Source organism: Magnolia sinica, chromosome 2 (genome assembly GCF_029962835.1).
Source record: "Magnolia sinica isolate HGM2019 chromosome 2, MsV1, whole genome shotgun sequence".
NCBI lineage: Eukaryota > Viridiplantae > Streptophyta > Magnoliopsida > Magnoliales > Magnoliaceae > Magnolia > Magnolia sinica.
Window position 1 is genome coordinate 128,214,482 of NC_080574.1, and position 21,999 is coordinate 128,236,480.

Consider the following 21,999-nt stretch of genomic DNA (forward strand, 5'->3'; position numbering starts at 1 on the left):
TTCTTTTCGATCGTCGACAAAGTTACGGGTGGTGTGCTCCCACCTTTGAAAAAAAATAAAAAGAAAGACAGAGAGAGAAGCGCAAGAAGAAGGCAGGGGGTTAGAATATGATACCTATGGTAATCTTCCTCTTCTTACTATCCTTGTCTACAGTCCCACCTGTAGAATCACATTATACAGAAGATCAACAAAATATAAAATCATTTTAATGTAATAAATCCACTAACGCTCATTTTCTTACACTGCAATATCTGTTTTCTTGCTAGTAAAATGAAAATGAAACAATCGACACCAGTCTAATTTCCACCGGAGATTGATTATACATAACACATTTACTTATTGAAGCTCTATTCCTCACCATGTGTTGACAGGCACACGTGTGATGTGTATGATCCATCCAGCAAGTTGGCCCCATTGTGTTGATGACCATGTCCCAAAATTCATATTTTGTGGGTCGTATTTGTTTCCGGGGCTAACAGAGAGCACAGAGGACCAGTATTAGGGCAGAGATATTACACGGTGGGGCTATATAATGACTTCAATCAGCTGTTACACCACACGTGTGATGCACAGGCTTGGGTCCTACTCCATTCAAGAAGGAAACCCAATGCCAATAGACTGAAAAGGTCCTTCGGCACATTTGGGTCGAGCTCCGGAAGAGGTAATGGAAAGTGAGTGACCAAACAATCATGCTGTTGAAGAGGTGATAGATCATGAAGAAGTGGTAGAACCTCTTGCCAATAGTAGAGACTGCGGTCTTCACAACCTGTGTAATTATATACACCCTTATAGGAATCATTGAAGAGAGGCTGATGATGGCGCTGACAATTGACAAAGGTGTAGTTGGGATATTTAAGATAAAAGAGATGGAAAGGAGAAGAAAGCAAGATGAAATTGTAAAAGGAATTGCATAAGTCAGACTGCGAGTGATTGTAGAATCCCTCGTCTCGAATTACAATCGTGCTTTCACGATGCAAGATATCTTTGACGACGAACGACCTTCCCAAATCCTCAAATTGGATGGTTGGTTTTATGAAATTGTTGCAATTGATGGAGTATAACCCGAATTCAGGATTGGTGATATTTAGAAGGGGAATCGGATCTGAAATAGCTCTCAGCAGTCGACCGGAGGACAATGTGGGTTGGGTCCAGGAACGTTACTCTTTTCTAGAGGTGAGGGAAGAGCAAGGTGGGAGAGAAAGGAATGGAGAGCGGAAGAAACTGCCATGTTGCAATTCGCTCCACAACACTGAGCTACTTCTCCTTTATTTAACAAGAGAACGATAAAACGATGGAAACGGATTGGCTACTCCGCTGGTCGTGCTCTGTGGGGCCCACCATGATGTATGTCTTTCATACATTCTATTCATATATTTTTTCAGATCATTTTATGGTATGAGACAAAAAATTAGGTATATCCCGATCTCAAGTTGACCACATTACAGGAAGCAGTGTTGAATGAATGTCAACCGTTAAAAACTTTTTCGGGGCAGTAAAAGTTTTGGATCAAGATGATCTTTGTTTTTTACCTTCATCTGGGTTTGTATGACCTAATCAACATATTAGATGTAAAATAAACAGTACAGTAAGCCTTAGGAGTATTTTAATGGTGGATATTCCATTACTATTGTTTTTCCGTAGGGTGGTCTGCTGAGATTTATATCCCACTCATTTTTTGGGATAATCCCGAATATGATCTGTAAAACTGGATCCACGGCTTTCCCTTTTAAAGAGGAGTATTAATTTTCTTGATTTTTTGTTTGACGTGGACCATGACTAGGCGGGTGACGTGGAAGCCGTGCATAACGGCCAGGTCGCGGATTTCGTGCGAAAGCCTTCCGCAGCAAGTTCCTCCCCGGAATGCTACCTAGAGCATACTATAATGTTTTTGAAAATTCCACCCCATTCATCCGTTTTTTCGTATCATTTTAATATGTGAGACCAAAAATCAAGTGGATCAAAAACTCAAGAAAGCCATACAAAAACGAAAATGGAGAAATAGTTCTCCACCCTTGAAACTTTCCAAGGCTCCATCTGGATGTTTGTAAGCCATCCAAACTGTTTATAAGCTCATTTCCACTGGGATAAAGTGAAAATACAAAACTATTAGCCTTATAATAAACTTTTGTGGCCATACAAATGTTTAAACGGTGGTCACTGAATCTTCACTATTTTCTCTCATGAGGCCCACTTAAGTTTAGGGTCCACTTGATTTTTAGTCTAATGTCCTAAGATGGTCTGAAAAAACGGATGAACGGGGTGAATTTTTTAGAAACATCATGGTGGGCTCCACTTTGCATCCCAGTGCACGAACGCAGTGGTGCCACAACAAACTCCTCTCTTCTTCATATTCAACTGCCATCTCTCGAGCAATCTCTTCCGATTCAAATCACAAATGCCAGATCGAAACTGGCAGAACTAACGGTGGCACTATCTTTCAAACTCAAGTGTTCACATAATTCATTCATGTTACTTCTACCAGTGGTCCGTTCTTATGTATACATGGATCTTGGGTCATTAGATTTAAATGTAAACCAATATTGGTTACTATTGATGCGGGAAAAGGGTTCGGCCAATGCCAAGATCCTTAAATAATAATAATAACTCTCTTTTTTAAGCACAATAAAGAAGAAAACACGGACAAGAAGGGAGATCAGAATAAACCAAATTGTATAAAATAACCAAACGATCATTTCCCTCCAAATTTTTCTTTTTTTGTTTTTTAGTTTTTTTTTTTTTTACCAATCCCCTCTCTCTCTCTATCAACCAAATGATCACGGAGCATCTCTACACTCCTTATAGAGATTCCTCGAATGAATGAGGAAAAATAAAAAATATAAATAAATTCTAATAAATTTGAAAATAAATTGATTAATGATAAAAACGAATTCACAATCCTTTAAATAGTGATATCAAACTTAGGAAGAAATCTCAGAATCAAACTTCAACTCAAACTCCCTAAAATTCATGACTTACAATAAATAGTAAATTTACTATTTATAAACGGTCATGATTTCTACTGGATTTCCTGGTTTTTGGCCAAAGTAAGTGTCAAATTTGGCCTAACCACATTATTCTCCTAAATTTTCCAAGCACTTTTTATGTTGGTCACGACTCCTAAAGCTCAAAGGATCAAGAGTTACAATCGAACTAAAACTTAGTATAAATAGTAAAAACAAAATTAAAATGGAGTTTCGACCCTCAATATGATGGAATCTCACAAATTTGGCGTGGGCAACCTGCAATGGCTGGGTTGGTTGGCTAAAGTAGTCTCTCCTACCCTAAAATCATATATGGTACATTGAATAACTCATTCCAATTTGCGAGATACACTTGCTTTAGGGTTTAGATGGTCCTAATTACTTCCACCTCTGACCGGGCCTTCTCTAAAGTATCCGCAACCCGCTCTACATCAGTTTCGTTGGTAAGAGCCAAAAGGCTAAATACTAGGGTTGCAACTTGGACATGACACTAATTTGCTCAACTCGAGTTCTGTTGGACTGCGAGATGGTGTTGGTTTTATGGTATAGTTTTTGAAAAACAAAAGATATGTGAACATCTGACCTCCCTGTACATAAACAAAGGTGTCACGTTGACTTGAATCTTAATTTCTGTGCATCGGAACAACAGCTATTGCTAGACAGGCCATTTTATTTGATTCGAATGAAATTTAGTCCCTTAATGGGTTATATTCATTCCTTGATAGGGTTAGTGCCAGATAGACCCCTTTTTTTGGTGCGAATGATATTGAGTCCTGTGCATAGCCCAAGGGGTCTGCAAGGAAAGCCCAATTCAAGCTTAATTAGGCTTGGATTTTAGCAGATTTAATCTTTTGGGGCTGAAATCTGTCCAAAGAATTGCCCATGGACCTAAAATTGCATCATGACGCTGGACCATTACAGGATATGCCCAGGCAAATGAGCTAGCTCCGGTCATTGATATCCTAGAATTTTACTTCTTTTCTTCAGGTAAGCTTCACGACGGGCGTTCTGTCGCAGTAAAGCGATTTTACGAGAATAACTACAAGCGCGTGGAACAATTCATGAACGAAATCAATATTCTCCCTCATTTGCGCCATCAGAACCTGGTCACATTATAAGGGTGCACCTCTCGCAACAGTCGTGAGCTTCTCCTTGTCTATGAATTCATCCCCAATGGGACCGTCGCGGATCATCTCCATGGCAACCCTTCAAAAACCAGCACTTTCACATGGGCCATTCGTATGCGTGTTACCATTGAGACTGCTGATGCACTTGCTTTCCTCCATGCCATCAAAATCATATACCGAGATGTCAAAACCAACAACATTCTCCTTGACAATGATTTCCGAGTAAAAGTTGCCGACTTCAGCATGTCACGTTTGTTTCTGATAGGCATGCCACATGTGTCGACTGCGCCGGAAGGGACCCCTGGCTATGTGGACCCTTAGTATCATCGGTGCTACCAACTTACTAACAAGAGTGATGTGTATAGCTTTGGAGTGGTCTTGATTGAGCTCATATCATCCAAGCAGCCTGTAGATGTCACTAGGCATCCAGATGAGATTAATTTGGCTAATATGGCGGTTAACAAGATCCACAATGGAGGATTGCATAAGTTGGTGGACCCCAATCTACAGTTCGAATCGAACAATGCCGTAAGGAGAATGATTAAATTGGTGGCTGAGTTGGCTTTTAGGTGTTTGCAAGATGATAAGGAGATGAGGCCTTCAATCAAGGAGGTTTTGGAGGGGTTGAGAAGAATTGGGAATGAGGATTATAAGGTGGAGAAGGTGGACCCTCCAGATGCCTTTGACATTTCGTCGCTGGATAAAACTGCATCACTGTCGCCGGATGCTGTGACCAACACATGGATCAGTTTATCTACCACATCTAATGCTAGTGCCTAATGCATATGACAAATGCAATTTTACTTGTAATATGATGCATCACGCTAAAATATATACAATTGTTTTGTTTTCTTCCAATCCATACTGCATTTGGATGCAATTGTGAAAGAAATTATCATATGACATTGAAGTCTCAGAACTTGTTATGATCATGAAGAAGAAGATAGAAATGGCTGGGGTGGCATTTGCAAGTCATCAAGGCTTCCTTCCAGCATCTCCACCACCCTACTCATTGAAGGCCGATCTGTCAGGTTGGTTTGGATGCACCATAAACCAACTAAGACCATCTTCCTTGCTGTTTCTTCTTCAACTTTTGTTGCAATTCCATGTAAACCTAGATTTCCATCTTGATCAAGATGCCTGTATGAATTGAGACGGTTGTATATCCAATGAGGAAAATATACCTCGCTGGTGTTCTCCACAAACGGATCAATGTTCTTTCTTCCTCCAACCATTTCCAGTACCATCATACCATAGCTATAAACATCTGACTTGTAGGAAACACCTCCAATGTTTCTACAATATACTTCAGGGGCAATATATCCAACGGTCCCCCTGGTACCCAACATAGATACAGTACTGTTTTGTGTGGGGCACAGCTTTGCTAGTCCAAAATCTGAGATCTTGGGGCAGAAATCTTGATCTAGAAGAATGTTATGCGGTTTTATGTCAAAATGTAGAATGCGTGTGTTGCAACCACGGTGCAAGTACTCTAATCCTCGAGCTACGCCTATTGCAATTTGGTAGAGTTTTTCCCACCCTAAGGGATGTGATTCTCTTGGTTTCTCGGTGTAGATGAATTTTTCTAGAGATCCATTCGGCATGAACTCATAGATAAGTGCTCTTTTAGACCCCTCCGAACAGAAACCTAGAAGTGAGACGATATTCACATGGTAAGTCCCACCAATGCTGGCCACCTCATTAATGAAATCTTCTCCATTGCCCTTGGATTCATTCAGGACCTTCACGGCCACAAGACGATTGTCCCGTAGCATACCTTTGAACACACCACCATACCCTCCTTGGCCTAAATTATCCTTGAAGGAGTTGGTAATCTTCTTGAGATCTGAATAGGTGTATCTTCTTAGAGCTAAGGTTCCACAGATTTCTAAGAACTCTTCGACGTCACGAACATTACCAGCATTGCCAGTTTTCTTCTTCCAATTTCTTCTTGAAGAGCCAGAAGATTTGGCTCGAATGAGCAAGAAGAGTAAGCCTGCTAGAAGGATACACCCTGCTCCTGTGGATATTATTTGTAGAAAAAGAGAAGAAATCAGTCACAAGTACTACATGATAAGAAATTCCATCAAGCTATTGTACATTAACACAGTTGATCAATTTCTTTGGATTATCCAATCAAAGTGATTCTTGAGGGACATAAAAATTGAAAATGGTGGCCACACAAAAAACACTGTCATGTTGATTATTATAGAAAACATTGGTTAGTAGTTTTATTTGGAGCCTCCATTTCCACCCTTGAGAATAGGAATGGGATTGTGAATCCTACTACAATGTGTGCCGAAGGTCAGGAAATTTGTTAGGTTGATGCTAGTCGTGTGTTCTGTGGCCCAAAAATAAGGCATCCGGTTATCAATGGACCGGCATCTGTCGAACACTAACCATTTTCTGCTTCTTTCTACCAACTGCTTCTGCACACGTGACCCACCTTAGATTTGAAAAAGTGGGATTTTCATGCCGAAATGCATACTCAGTGTGCCCACCAAATGGATCAGTATTCTTCTTCCAAATAGGTAGGTACGATTGATGAAGCTGTGATCCTAGTTAGCACAACTCTGCTTTAAACTCTGTAATTATTAGGGGGGGTAAAACAAATAACTGATATAATTGATTAAACATTTTAAACTCTGTTTACTTTGGAAGATAGGAAAGAATAACTCGTTTATATGGCAAACCAAATTAAACACATTTTGGGTCCTTACTCTTGCCCGGGTGGTAGACTCTCAGGAGTTTCAACTCCCAGTCAAGGGTTCGAGTACCCATAGGTGGTGAAATTCCACCAGCGTGAGTGTGTGGGGTGTGTGTGCGTGTGTAAAAATAAAAATTAAAAAAATAAATATATATATTAAAAATTAAAATTTAAAAATTAAACACATTTTTTTCATGTAACATTCATTTCTTCTTGGATGAGATTCTATCGAAGACAAAAACTGAAAGCCAAGTATCCAAAGTTGTCCTTGGGGTCATTTGGGTATAGATCAAATGACCATTGAAACAATGAAAACTGACCAATCAGATGATCATGCTGATGCTGATGAAGAGGCGGTAGATCCTCTGGTCCATAGTAGAGGTAGTGGTCTTCTCTGTTAAGGAGGTGGATGACGAAACGTTTCCTGACAGGATACCTCTCTCATCTCTCCCCTTTAAGGTATCTATGTCTGGCTATACAGTGAAGCCTAGTTTCACTAGGCTTTTGGTAGTGCTCTCTCCAATTTTGTGTCGTCTAAATAAACAAAAGTATAATTACAAATAAGTATTTTTGAGTATTCTTTACTAGGAAGTTCTTGTACAAAATAAGAGTAAGATAGAAGCAAATCTTGTACTTTTATTTCTCTTGTTTTGCAAAAAAAAAAAAAAAGTTGTGTTGTTGTCATATAGACATAAGCATATTATTGAACCATGTAAAATTTTATGCTTGTCTTTTATTTTTGCTTCACTCTTTTAGCTTTTTGTTTAACTCTTTTCTTTTATGATGTTACTATGCTATGGACGAGGCATATTTCTAAACCACGTAAATCTTTGCACCGCATCTCTTGTTTTTTGTTTGATCCTTTATTTTTTTGTTTGTTTGTTTTTTTTTTTCCTTGTGTAGTTTTGCTTTGCCCATATCAATCATGTGCAGGTGTTTTTCTACAACATTCACAATATGTGTGATTATACAAACTAAAATTTGGATGATTGAACTGATCATCGTGTTCACAGTTGAAAAAGTTGTGGATAAGAGTTTAAAAATGAAAGGGTAGGAAAGGAGAGGGGGGCATCGTCGAACTGTAAAAGAAATTTCAGACATTGAATTGCAAATAATGGTTGGTTCTCTCATTTTGAATTATAAGCATGTTTACTTCATTTTGCAGGTGGGATGGAGCCTAGGATGTTTGCAAACTTCTTTGGGAGAACTTGGGTTGAAACAGAGTCTGAGTATGATATATTTTCTGTCAAAAGTTAAAGATGAAGGATTGTAATGAATTAGCCTCCCGGGAGAGACAGAGATTTGAAAAAAGAAGGCAGGGCGATAGTATGATACCTATGGCAATGGCAATGGCAATGGTCTTCTTCTTATCCATGCCTCCATTTCTACCTGTAAAATCATATTATAGAGAAGATCAATACAACGTAAAATCATTTTAATGTAATAATACCAATAATGCCCATTTTTTTACACTGCAATATTTGGTTTCTTGCCTATAAAAGAAAATTAAATGGTGTCGACACCAATATAACTATTAAACAACTGCCAATTTATATCAGAGATTATACAAAGGACATTTACTCATTGAAGCTCTGTTCCTCAACAAGTATCAGAATGGCATACATGTAATATGTATGATCCATCCAGCAAGTTGGCCAATGCGTTGATGACCATGTCAAAAAAATCAGGCTGGTCCACTCTATTTGTGGGTCATATTGCATTAGCCAAACGATGGCTAAAAGGGGATCCATTTAGTGGTATGTTTGTTTCTGCAGCTAGCAGAGAGCAGAGAGGCCCAGTTTTAGGGCAGAGCTATTACACAGTGGGGCCAGCTTTTCCACTCACAATGTGGAGATTGTACATGCATGTTCCAATAGTCCATCCTTTCAATTGAACCATCGGTTCCAGACCTAAACCCCGTCATTTTCTGGAGATCTAAACATAACGGAAAGTGGTGTGGAGAAAGAAAAGCAAGCCTACTCTTATCTTCACCTTCTTCAATCGGTAGCTGCAAAACACTGACAAGGAAAAGCAGCTTTTAAAAAAAAAAAAAATTACCATGGGAATTAGTTGGGTATGTACAAATGAAGTTCCCAGTAGAACTGTGTCGACAAAGGCCGCTCTTCATGTAACATTCAGCGCATTCTTTGGTTAGATTCCATTGAAGACGGAAACCGTAATCCAACATAGTAAAGAGGTCGAGCTTATCATTTGGGTCGGGGAACCAAAGAAACAATGGAAAGTGAGTGACCAAACAATCATGCTGTTGAATAGGTGCTGGATGGCCAAGTGGAAGATCCTCCCAATAGTAGACATTGCGGCCTACACAACCTGTGTAATTATATACATCCCAATGGGGATAATTGAAGATAGGATGATAATCGCCCTTGCAATTGACAAAGGTGTAGTTGGGAGTCATTATAAGATGAAAGGAAAGGAAAGGAGAGGTGGGCACTGTAAAATTGTAGAGGAAATTGCAGAAGTCGGACTGCGAATGATTGTAGAATCCCTTGTCTTGAATAACAATAATGTTTTCATGATACACGATCTTTTTTACAACGTACGGCCTTCCCCCATCCTCAAATTTTATAGTTGGTTTCATGTCGTCGGGGCAATTGATGTCATCGAACCAACATTCAGGATTGGTGAAGTTTGAGAAGGGGAATCCCACGTCGTTTAGCTCCCCACATAAGGACGGAGGACAAGATGGGTTGGGGGTGGGTGGTCCTTGTAGAGGTGAGGGAAGAGCAAGGTGGGAGAGAAGGAAGAGCAAGAGAGGAAGGAACAAAGACAGGAAACTGAAAGAAACTGCCATGTTCAGTTCACTCCATCAGAACACCGAGTGACTTCTCCTTTATTTAACAAAAGAAATTAATGAAGTATTGCTTTTTCCTAGCATTAGTTAAAGAAGTAGATGACTTGACTGGCGACTTGGCTGCGAGTCTGCGACCCCAGAACCTGCGATGTGGGTGGGAACGAAATCGGCTTGCGTACCCTTTCATCGTACTGAGTAAATTCTGTTGCGCCCACTGTGAATATATGTGGTGTATCCACACTGTCCATACGTTTTTACAGCTCATTTTAGGGGTAGAGCCCAAAATCGAAGCTTAACCAAAGCTAAAGTGATACCACTGGAAACAGTGGAAATAATGATTTCGACCGTTGAAACCTTAATAGGCCCCACAGTGATGTTTATTTGTCATCCAACCTTTTCATCGGATCACACAGACATGGATGTCTGTGGATAAAGGGAAAAAACAAATATAAGCTTGATCCAAAACTTCTGTAGCCGTGAGAAGTTTTCAATGGTAGATATTCAATTCACGCTGTTTCCTGTGGTGTGGTCGATTTTATGTTTTTTTATATTTCATTTTTGGTTTAAATCCCTAGAATTATCTGGTAAAATGGATTGATGGATTGGATAAAATACATAAATTACAGTGGACCTCACAGAGTTTACTCACTACGCTTGAGAACTGAGTTACTCAGTACGCAGTCCGCTTCCGGTGGAAACATATGGTAGGGCCCACCTCGATTGATGCAGTATATATCCATGCCGTCCATCTGTTCTTTCAGCATATTTTAGGGTATACTCTCAAAATATGAAGCAGTAAAAAAAATCATGCACACCACAGGAAATGGTGGTCATTGAATGCATCTCATTAAAAACTTCTTATGGTCCACTGTAATGTTTATTGGCCATCCAACCTCTTGACAGTGGCACACAGACCTCGATGAAATTAAAAAATCAAATATCAGAGAGATCCATGACTTTTGTGGCCCATAAAAGGTTTTTAACTGTGAATAACCATGGTTTCTTAGGTGTGGTCCGTCTAAAATTTTTGTTCTTTTCATTTTTTTGGAACATGCTCAAAGATAAGCTGAAAACGGATGTACGGTGTCGGTATACATGGAAGTAGGCTACTGTCCCGGTTGCACCACATCCCTGGTTCCGTGGTCGCCTCCAAGTCACGCACCAGGAGACTTGCAAAATGGGGTGAAACCGTTACATACGGACGCGGTTTAGCTACTGACGCTGCAGGTAGCCAGTGGCTAAAGACGTGCTCTTTGGGCCCCATTAAGACTATGTGTTTCATCTACGCAGCTTATACATTTTTATTTTTTTTTTCTTTTCCGATCATTTTGTGGCATGAGTCGAAAAATGAGGTAAAACGAAATCTCAAGTACCACAGCAGTGAAAAAGGTTCTGACTGAACACTCACTATTAAAAACTTCTCAAGGGCTACAAAAGTTTTGAATTAAGCTTATATTTATTTTTTCCCTTCTTCTAATTCTGTATAACCTAATTAATAGCTTGAATGTCAAATAAATATTACAGTGGCCCTAGAAGGTTTTTAAAAGTGGACATTCAATCACTACTACTTTTATGGTGGTGTGGTCCACTTGAGATTTAAAACTCCCAAATCTTTGAGATCAACCCCTAAAATGATATGAGAAGGTAGATGGCCAGCTAGCGGGGTTAAAACTCACACTCTGTGATGCAACCCACAGAGCACCTACCTCGGGTCACCTCGTTGGCGGCAGCATCACTAGCCAAACCCTGTCTGTTTCATATGAGCATGGCTTGACTGCGACCCACCGCCAGCCATGCATGGGTCCTTGACCTGACCATTGGGCCCACTTACATGTATCCATTGAACATCTTGTTGGGGGACCGCAGAAGCACATAGAGATGAATTAAACAAAGTGCTCCGATTACAATAAGCAAGACTAATCACAAACACTCCAAATTTAATGTAGAAAAATTCATTGGGAAAAAAAAACCCACAACACAAAGCAACAGATATCACTATGAAACAGAAATTTTAAGAGATGGAAATAATACCCGATTCGAACAAGCATTGAATCTTCCTTTTGAAACCCTAGAAACGAATTAGAAAGCTCTTAGAATACCCCAAAATCCCGATTACACCCTTGTTTATAACCTATAGGAGAATCACAATCGAAATCGAAAACAAATCTCGTAGATACGTAGTTCTCCGTAATTTGTGTGATCATTCGATGGCACTTTCGATGGGACTTCAATGGCATCGAACATCCTTCAATGTCATCGAACAGTTTTCGATGGGATCAAACTACATCAAAACATTCTAGCAACTAAACATGAAAAATTCAAATTTTTACGATGACATCAAACCTCACTCAATGGCATGGAACAAGACCCTCAAAGTGTTCGGCAACCAATAGGGAAAATTCTAAATTTTTGCGATGGCATCGAGCAGAACTTTGATGGCATTGGAGTTTGCTTGATGGCATTGAACAGTCATCAACATACATATTGATTTACAGCTTTAAGACATCAATCAACACATCCATGTCATCCATCTGCCTTTTCAATTTATTTTAGGGCATGGTCTCGAAAATGAAGTAGATACAAATTTCAGGTGGATCACACTATAATAAGTTGTTGTTATTGGCTATTAAAAACCTTTTGTTGGTCAAATAAGCACCAAGCTTATATTTGTTCCTTTCATACATGCCTCTTTCACCATATCAACGAGACCTTATGAAGTTTTTAATGGTAGGTGTTCAATGAATTGATAGGACCTTGAGAAGTGGATGACGTCCATGTATGATGAGATGGACTCTCACATAAGAATGAGACATGAGAATTGGTGGAGCTTCTATTATGACGTAAAGATATTGGTTGTAAGTGGATTTACAAGAAGAAGCATGATAGATACAAAGAGAGATTAGTCACGAAAGTATATGTGCAGAATGATGGTATTGACTTCAGTAAAATTTTCATCCCTGTGGTCAAGTAAGTGTCTATCTAATTTGTATTGGCACCAGTTGCTCAATACAACCTAAAATTGGAATAGATGAACGTGAAGACTGTTTTTCAATATGGGAAATTGGAAGAATAGATTTACATGAAGCAGCCTCAAGAGTTCAAAGTAATGATATTAGAGAATAAAGATTATAGATTAAAAAGGTCGTTATATGACCTAAAATAGTCACCTAGGTAGTGGTACAAAAGGTTTGATGCATTCATGATGGGTCAACAATTTACCATAGGCAAATATGTTTATTGTGTTTATTATAAGACACTGAATGCATGATGGATAATTCATCGTACTAGTATTAAAGGTAGATGACATGCTTATTGTCCGTTATATCATGTCTGAGATTGGTACATTGGACACTTAATTATCAGGAACATTCGAAATGAAAGATTTGGGGCTTGCAAAGAAGATTCTCAGCATAGATATTCATAGAGACAGACACAGGAGTAGGCTACGGTTATCACAAGTAGAATACCTTGAGAAGGTATTGATAAAGTTTAGTATGGATAGCGTAAAATGGTTAGCACACCTTATGATGCTCACTTTAGGCTCTTTTTTTTTTTAATGTCCTATTATAGATGAAGAAAAACAAGTAATGTCTTATGTGCCCTATTCAAGCATTGTTGGCAATCTAATGTATGTCATAGTCTCTACAAGACTGGATATTTCACATGCAGTGGGTGTTATGAGTAGATACATCGCTAACCCTGGTAAGCAATACTGGAAAGCACTGAAATGGTTACTTCGGTATATATGAGGTACTATGGACTACGTCTTTATGTTTAAAAAGTCAGAGGGTAAATTGGTATGCTATGTGAATGCTGATTATGCAAAAAATGTGGACAATAAAATGTCTACTTTTAGCTACTCATTTGTATTAGCGGGTGGGGCAATCATGTGGATGTTAAAGCTTCAGTCAATGATTGTTCTTTCCACAACCAAAGCTGAGTATATGATGGTGAAGGAGGTGTTTAAAAAAAATGTTTACTTAAAAGAATGATAAATCAGCTTGGGTTTCAGCATGAGGTCATGCTGGTTAATTGTGACGGCGAAAGCATGATTAATTTGGCAAATAACTCCGTGTTTATCACTCATGTACAAAACGTATTGATGTTCTTCATTATTTTAGCTGACACGTACTTGAGGAAGGCGGTGTAGCTCTAGAGAAGATCCATACAAGCTTGAAATAGGCCGACATACTTATGAAGGCGGTTCCTATAGAGAGTTCAAGTTCTGTGTGAATTCTTTAGACTTGACAAAGGCTAAATGAAAACAGAATGTGCACGAGAAGCGATGATAGGGCTATGATGGAAGACAATTAGATATGATGATGACATGGTAAAGCAATGGATCATGAAGATTGAATCCATGGTGGAAATTATTGTCAGATGTCTTCAACCTATTTGAAACAGGGTCTATCGATGCATCAACTGACCACTCAATCCCATCAAGCATATAGCGATCCTATCTACAGTCCACTCGATCCTATTAAGAAATTTTAGAAAATTTTCAATTGCTTGCTAGATAGTTTTTAGAGTGCTACTTGATCCCATCAAATAGAGCTTCGATCCCATTGACAAACCCTCAATGGTTGTCAATCCTATAGAAGATTTTATCAACAAATGCATGCGATTTTGCGAAAGTGCATATTTTGTTTCCTAATTCAATTGTAACTATATATAAGGGGTTGTAAACGGGGGAATTAGCGTGAATCACACTCAAGGGACTTCTAGAGAGAGAGAGAGAGAGAGAGAGAGAGAGAGAGAGAGAGAGAGAGAATTTTGTGAAGGGATTTAGGGTTTATACGAATCAGTAAATTCATCAATCTCTTTTAATTTTGCTTTTATAGTGGATTCGTTGTCGCTTTGTGCCGTATTTTTTTTCACATAAAATTGTATGATCTCTATGTGTTTGTGTTGCATTTGATATCGTCTTGTTTAATCGAATTCGGATTTACTTCTGCGCTATCCTCAATAAGATGAAGGTTCAAGGAGTATAAAGTAAAAGAAATTGTCATGTTACTATTCACAATAGTAAGTAACACAGGATGGAAAAACATGTTGAATTACAACTACATTAACAAAAGAAAGAAGTGTTTTTTTTTTCCCTGAAAGGCCATCATTAATTCTCTTATTTGTTTGGGGTGGTGGATGACTTTTAGTTGGTGAATCAGGAAATGGACACGGATTACCCTAACATTACCGAAGTAGCTACTTATCTATTCTTTGTCGGCCCCACAAATGTTTTATCCATGCCTTCCATCCATTTTGCCTACTCATTTAGGGCATGAGCCCGAAAATGAGGCAGATCTAAATCTCAAGTGGACCACACCAAAGTAAAACAACGATGATTGAACAACCACCATTAAAAATTTTCCTAGGGCCAACTTTAATGTTTATTTTCCATCAAACCTGTTGATTAGATCACATAGACCTAGATAAAGGGATAACAGAAATATTAGCTTGATCTAAAACTTTTATGATGTTGAGGGTCAAATATTGCATATCAGACCCATTTATTGCATGAATTTACAAGCATGATGCCGTTTAATAGCCTGATTTAATTGTATTTGTGATGCAGAGTGTATTTACAAGCATGAACTGAAAAAGGGTGCTTAAACCATGGATTTGACGCTCTGATGACACCCAAGGCAAGGGACGGACTCCAGGGGACCAAGATCGATGGAATTACACACTAGGGATCCGAGGAAATCAAGTTATTCACGTTAAAGAGGCCCGAAAATGGTGAAAAATGCAAGATCATATAGTTCTCGCCATCTGATTGGCTCAAAACTTCATACATGGCCTGAGGGCCATAAATTAACCGTACATATCAAATTTCAGCCCTTGGATCACTATGGAAGTGCCCCAACTGACAGATCAGCCCATAAACCGTTGATTCTGGGCCCACCTGATATCTGGAACTATCTCAACTTTGGTCTCAGCGGTTTAAATTAGATGAGGAAACAAATGGATGGATCGGATCTTGCATATACATTACAGTGGGTCCCGTATAACCAAAGTGTGTACATGAGGTACACATGTGCCGAGCCGCACCGTACCGTGTATAACGGGTCAGCGCGGCTGACCCGTATCTTCTTCATTAAAACGGCAATTGCCGCATTAAGCTGTATAACGGACGGAAACTGTCCGTTTTTGCGGACGCAAGTGGGCCCCACCCATGGCCTGTACGGATAATCCAATCCGTCCATCGTGTAGAGGGCCACGAATTCATCGAACCCATGCTGAGCTTTTGGACCCATGCAATCACACGTGCGCGATACAGAGGCCATAAGTGGACTGCCCTGCAACGTTCAAATTGATGTTTGGATGATTTCTTCTCTGATTCTTAGTCAATAAACATGAAAAACCATCCATTTCTTACCGAAATTTCGAGGGCAATCTAATGGACGGGGTGGATTTCCTTGAAAACACCCCTGTGGGGCCCACCGATCACGTCAGCGCCGGACGTGCGAAAGGCTACGCACGTCCGCGAAATCGGACTTTCCAGGCAGTTGTGGCCCACCATCTTTGATCATATGGCAGATCTGAACCGTCCATCGTGTAGGCCAGCCAAAACACTTCCAAGAGACGCTGATTTTACAGAAATAATGCAAGGAACGCGAGAGTTATGAAGCCCTAAACTTGGCTGCGAAAAGGCTTTCGCTACGCGTACGATAGCTTCCCAAATCCGATTTCCACCACTCCAAAAGCTATAAAAAGAGTTCCAAACGTGGAGAAGGATGTATGCTTGAATAGGGGACGTCAGATAGAGAGAGGGAGGCGGAGAGAGAAGTGTTTGGAATTTTTATGTATTTTTTCTTTATTTTTCTTCTTTTTCCTATGATTATGTTAGGCTAAATCCCTTAGCTAGGGCTAAGAGGTGAAGCTTGTGGCGTGATGGGAGCTTCTACAGGTTTGATTGAACTGAACTGATTGACTTTGTTTGATTTAAGAAATTCTTTTAGTCATTAATGATTTGTTGTGATTTAAATTACAGTAGATCTGTGATGGCTTGAATAATTCCTTTCCTTTTATTTTGATGTTCAGAAACCCTGTTGTTCGCCATCGTCTCATAGACATGGGTGGATGATGGGATCCTTCCTAGCACTCATACATCTTTTGATTGGTTATGGATTGGTCTAAGTTCTGTTGTTTACCTTGTCTCTTAGGCATGGATTTGTGATGGAATCATACCTAATTCTTATACCTTTCATCTCTTGAAACTATATCAAGTAAGTTCAGTATAATATCCATGAAGCAGGTATAAGATCTCCCTGATCTCTACAAGTGGATCCTCTGAATCCCTAGTTCACTTTCTCTGAATTCTTTAAGTTTAAATTAATATTTCACCATATTCCTCAAATCACAATTGGTTTAAATTTCATCTTAGCCTAGTTCTAGATCTGGTTATTTTCAGATAACGTACAGGTTTCAGTCCCTGTGGATTCGACCTTGGTCTTACCGAGTTTATTACTACATCACAACCCTGCACTTGGGGTGTGAACAAGTTTTTGGCGCCGTTGCCGGGGATTGACGGCTACGTTTCCTGAAGATAACTGGTTTTAGGATTAGGACTTTTCTGATTTTTAGGATTTATTTTAGAATTTTCTAATTCCATGTTTTCCTTTAATTTTTAGAAATCTTCTATTTAAATAACTTTCTATTTTTAGATAGTTTTCCTTTTTTTAGAAACTAACCAAACTTTCTTATTTTGTAGGATTCTGAAATAGGTTTCTAAATTGGTAATTTCTCTCTTCTTTACTATTTCTAGATTAGGATTCCTTTTTAATGAGTTTCTAATTCTAACTTTTTTAGAATCTAATTTTGTTTCCTATTTTATTTTTAGAAATTTTCTATTTTAAGACTTTCTGTTTAGAAACTAACTTTTCTGTTTTGTAAGCTTATTAGAAATTTTTAATTCGGTACGCTCTTTCTAAATTTCTACTTTCTAATTTAGGAATTTCTCCTTGTTTCTTTTTATTTCTATATTTCACTTCTTAGGAATTTTATAGGATTGCTATTCTTAGAAACTAACTTGTTTTGTTATATTTTGCAGGTTTCAATTTAGGGACTCCAATTTGGTAACTTCCTTCCAACCCTCTTTCTCTTTTTATATTTTTTAGGATTAGGTTTAGAATTTGATTGAGGGCTGCGAGTATTTCATGCCCAAGTGGGCTCGTGACAACACTCAACATCTCTTGACTGAAGGAGGATTAGTTGAGGGGTTAATTGTCCATCGTAGGACTAGACACCGCTCGAAATCCCCTGAGTTAATTGAGGATATGGCTGAAAATCAACCTCTTCTACTCCAACCTAGGGTAGAAGATCTCCAGGATGAGAATGAGGTGCATCAAGCACCCCCGTCTCGTACCTTACGAGATTACTTACAACCGGCGGGGGTGAGTACGCCCTCATGCATGGTTTTTCCTGAGAATGAAGGACACATGGATATCAAGCCAGGGGTGATCCAACTCATCCCTAAATTTCATGGGCTTGAATCAAAGAATCCTTACTTACATTTAAAAGAATTTGACGAGATCATAGCTACCTTATACTTTCTTAATGTGTCTGATGACACGGTCATGTTGAAACTCTTTCCCTTTTCTTTGAAAGAGAAAGCCAAGACGTGGTTACATTCACTACGTCCTCGATCAATTGGCAGATGGAATGACATGACAAGGGAGTTCATTAAGAAGTTTTTCCCATACCATAAGACGAACACCCTAAGAAAGTCGATCATGAACTTCGCCCAAAGGGAAGATGAAACATTCTTCCAATGTTGGGAGCGGTTCAAGGATCTTATCAGTTCATGCCCACAACATGGTTTTGAAACGTGGCGCATCAAGAACTTTTTTTATGATGGACTGACATCTCCCATGCGCCAATTAGTCGAGACGATGTGTAATGGAGAGTTTATGAATAAAGGAGTTGATGAAGTGTGGGATTACTTTGATAAACTTGCTGAGAACACACAAACATGGGATATCTCTCCTAGACCTAGTACTGCGTCTAGGCCGACTCACTCCAAGGAAAGGGGTGGAATGTATCTCCTGAGAGAAGATGATGATATTAATGCTAAGGTAGCTAATCTCACTAGGAAACTCGAGGCCATAGAATTTAAGAAGGATAAGGCTAAGGAAATTGTTTGTAGCATCTGTGGTTGCAACATTCATACTACTGAAAACTGTCCAACTATCTCTGCCTTTCAAGAGGTATTAAATGAGCAATCCAATGCTGTAAGCAATTACCAAAGACCTTTCAGTGGGCCCACCTCTAACACATACAATCCTGGCTGGAGAAATCATCCCAACTTCAGTTGGAGGAATGGACAAACCGCTACACCTCAAGGTTACCTAAATCAAAATCCAACTCAAGAGAAACCTCAAGAGGATTCGGTTCTGAAACATTTTCAAAAGCAAGAGCTTTTCAATCAGGGTATGCTACAGGCCTTCCAAGACCTAACAAAAGCAATACAAGGACTTAAGGCTGAAAATACGATTGGGAACAAGGGGAGCTTCCCAGCTCAACCTCTTCCCAATCCTAAACCGCAATATGAAGTTAGCGACCCAAGCTCTTCAAATCAGATGGAGCAAGCTAAATCCATCACCACTCTTAGGAGTGGAAAGATCATTGACAAAACCATTCCGGTTAGGGCTGAAAAGCCTAAGGACCCGGAAGTGGATAAAGAAGATGGATCTAGTCATACCCCACCAGAGTTAGAATTGGTACCTCAAGGAAAGCCGGTTGCTCCATTTCCCAACGGTTGGTTGCACCAAAATCTCTCTCTAACTCTCAGGACATTCTAGAGGTGTTGAAATAAGTGAAGGTCAATATTCCTCTACTTGATGCCATAAAACAAATACCTCTAGATGTCAAATTCCTGAAAGACTTATGTACGACCAAAAGACAGCAAAATATTCAAAAGAAAATCTTCTTGACTGAGAAAGTGAGTGCCATCCTAAAGTAAGATGTGCCGCAAAAATTCAAAGACCCCGGTAGCCCAACCATATCATGTGTAATTGGGGACCATCGAATTGATCACGCACTTCTTGACTTAGAAGCGAGCGTTAATCTTATCCCCTACTCGGTATATAAACAGTTGGGGTTAGGTGAATTAAAACCCACCTTAACCACACTACAACTTGCTGATCGCTCTGTTCGTATACCAAGAGGGATAATTGAGGATGTGTTGGTCCAGGTTGATCGATTTTACTACCCAGTTGATTTCATCATCCTGGATACCGAACCCATCGGTAACACAAGCACTCAGATTCCCGTCATTCTTGGTCGCCCATTCCTTGCCACTTCAAACGCAATTATCAATTGCAGGAATGGTGTCATGAGTATGTCTTTCGGGAATATGACATTAGAAATGAATATCTTTTTCAACACGGCCAGACGGATAGAGGAGGATGACGATATCTACGATATTAACATGATCGATACTTTTGTGGATAACAGGACACCCCTTACTTTATCCTCTGATCCTCTAGAGACGTGCCTGGCCCACTCCCATGAGTTTGATGATGACATAATTAGGGAGACGTGTGCCATGCTTGATGCGGTACTGGTACTTGAAGTTAACCGGTGGAGGCCACAATTTGAAGAGTTACCCCAAACTGATGAAGTGCCTCTACTGTCTAACCTCAAGCCACCGAAGCTTGACCTAAAACCTTTGCCCTCTGATTTAAAATATGCATACTTAGGTCAAGATGAGACATACCCGGTGGTGATTTCTGCCCACCTTGAGAAAGAACAAGAGAGTATGCTCATATCTACTCTCCTGGAACATAAGGGAGCCCTTGGATGGACAATCGCGGACCTCAAGGGAATCGACCCCTCGATTTGTACTCACCGCATATATCTTGAGGATGATGCGAAGACCGCTCGGCAACCACAACGTAGACTAAATCCAAACATGAAGGAAGTGGTTAAGGCCGAGGTTCTTAAACTATTGGATGTGGGTATCATATACCCTATATCTGATAGTCAATGGGTGAGCCCAACTCAGGTGGTTCCTAAGAAGTCCGGGATCACCATCGTAGCCAATGCCAATAATGAACTCGTGCCGACTAGAGTCACTACTGGTTGGAGGATGTGCATTGACTACAGAAAATTAAATGCCGTCACAAGGAAAGACCACTTTCCTTTGCCCTTCATTGATCAGATCTTGGAAAGGTTAGCTGGTCATTCCTATTACAGTTTCCTTGACGGGTATTCGGGCTACAACCAGATAGAGATCGCCCCTGAAGATCAAGAAAAGACTACATTTACATGTCCCTACGGTACCTTTGCTTACCGAAGGATGCCGTTTGGACTATGTAATGCTCCTGCCACCTTCCAGCGATGTATGATGAGCATATTTTCTGACATGGTGGGGCAATATTTAGAGGTCTTCATGGACGATTTCTCTGTCTTCGGTCCATCTTTCAACGAGTGCTTGGAAAGTCTTAAATGCGTACTGAAGAGATGTGAAGAAAAGAACTTGGTACTTAATTGGGAGAAGTGCCATTTCATGGTTCAGAAGGGAATTGTCCTTGGACACATTATTTCATCCAAAGGAATCGAGGTGGATAAGGCAAAGATCGATCTTATTTCTAACCTACCTCCACCCAAGAACATAAGGGACGTGCGATGCTTCTTAGGACACGCCGGGTTTTACAGAAGATTCATAAAGGACTTTAGTCTCATCTCTCGTCCTCTATGTAATCTACTTCAAAAGGATGCACCATACGAGTGGACTGAACCATGTCAGGAAGCTTTCACTAAGCTTAAGGGCATATTGACTAGTGCACCCATCATACAGCCACCTGACTGGAGCATTCCTTTTGAACTTATGTGCGACGCGTCTGATTATGCTCTTGGGGCAGTTCTAGGCCAGAGAAAAGATAAGAAACCCTACGTCATTTACTACACAAGTAGGACTCTGAATCCTGCCCAAGTGAACTACTCGACTACGGAAAAGGAACTCTTAGCCGTAGTGTTCGCCTTGGACAAATTTAGGTCATACTTGATTGGATCCAAGATCATTATTTATACTGATCACGCAGCGCTTAAGTATCTTCTGTCTAAGAATGATGCTAAGCCCCGCCTGATACGATGGATCCTCCTACTCCAGGAATTTGACCTAGAGATAAAAGATAAAAAGGGAGTAGAGAACGTAGTGGCTGACCATCTTTCTCACCTTAATCCCTCTGATTCCCTTGAAACAACACATATCAATGACATGTTCCCCGATGAACAATTGTTCAGAGTCTCCCATTCACCTTGGTTCGCTGATATTGCTAATTATCTTGCCACAGGTTCCATACCGACACATTGGACTGCGCAAGATAAGAAGAAATTTTTCACCAAGGTACGTAACTTTTTCTGGAA

General features: G+C 39.8%; 1 protein-coding gene, 1 non-coding gene and 1 pseudogene across 2 annotated transcripts; all 3 read right to left on the bottom strand.

Annotated features, from left to right (window-relative positions):
* The window catches only part of LOC131227642 (uncharacterized), a 118,722-nt pseudogene that overhangs the window by 50,451 nt on the left and 46,272 nt on the right, over nucleotides 1-21,999 (bottom strand).
* Nucleotides 7,586-9,637, bottom strand: LOC131237608 (uncharacterized). Its single transcript, XM_058235472.1, has 2 exons — nucleotides 8,874-9,637; nucleotides 7,586-8,204 (listed from the first exon to the last, which is right to left on the bottom strand). Exons 1-2 carry the CDS (start codon nucleotides 9,628-9,630, stop codon nucleotides 8,062-8,064), a joined length of 900 nt encoding a protein of 299 aa, XP_058091455.1. The 5' UTR covers nucleotides 9,631-9,637; the 3' UTR covers nucleotides 7,586-8,061.
* Nucleotides 18,345-18,451, bottom strand: LOC131238328 (small nucleolar RNA R71). The gene has a single exon (XR_009167729.1). It is a non-coding gene; the product is annotated as a small nucleolar RNA R71 (small nucleolar RNA).

Bases quoted from the DNA above. Each gene is read 5' to 3' on its own strand.
- LOC131237608 (XM_058235472.1), bottom strand. From the start codon at position 9,630: ATGGCAGTTTCTTTCAGTTTCCTGTCTTTGTTCCTTCCTCTCTTGCTC. The intron at 8,205-8,873 runs GTAATTTTTTTT...ATGATTTTACAG, and splicing joins ATACCCAACTAATTCCCATG to GTAGAAATGGAGGCATGGAT.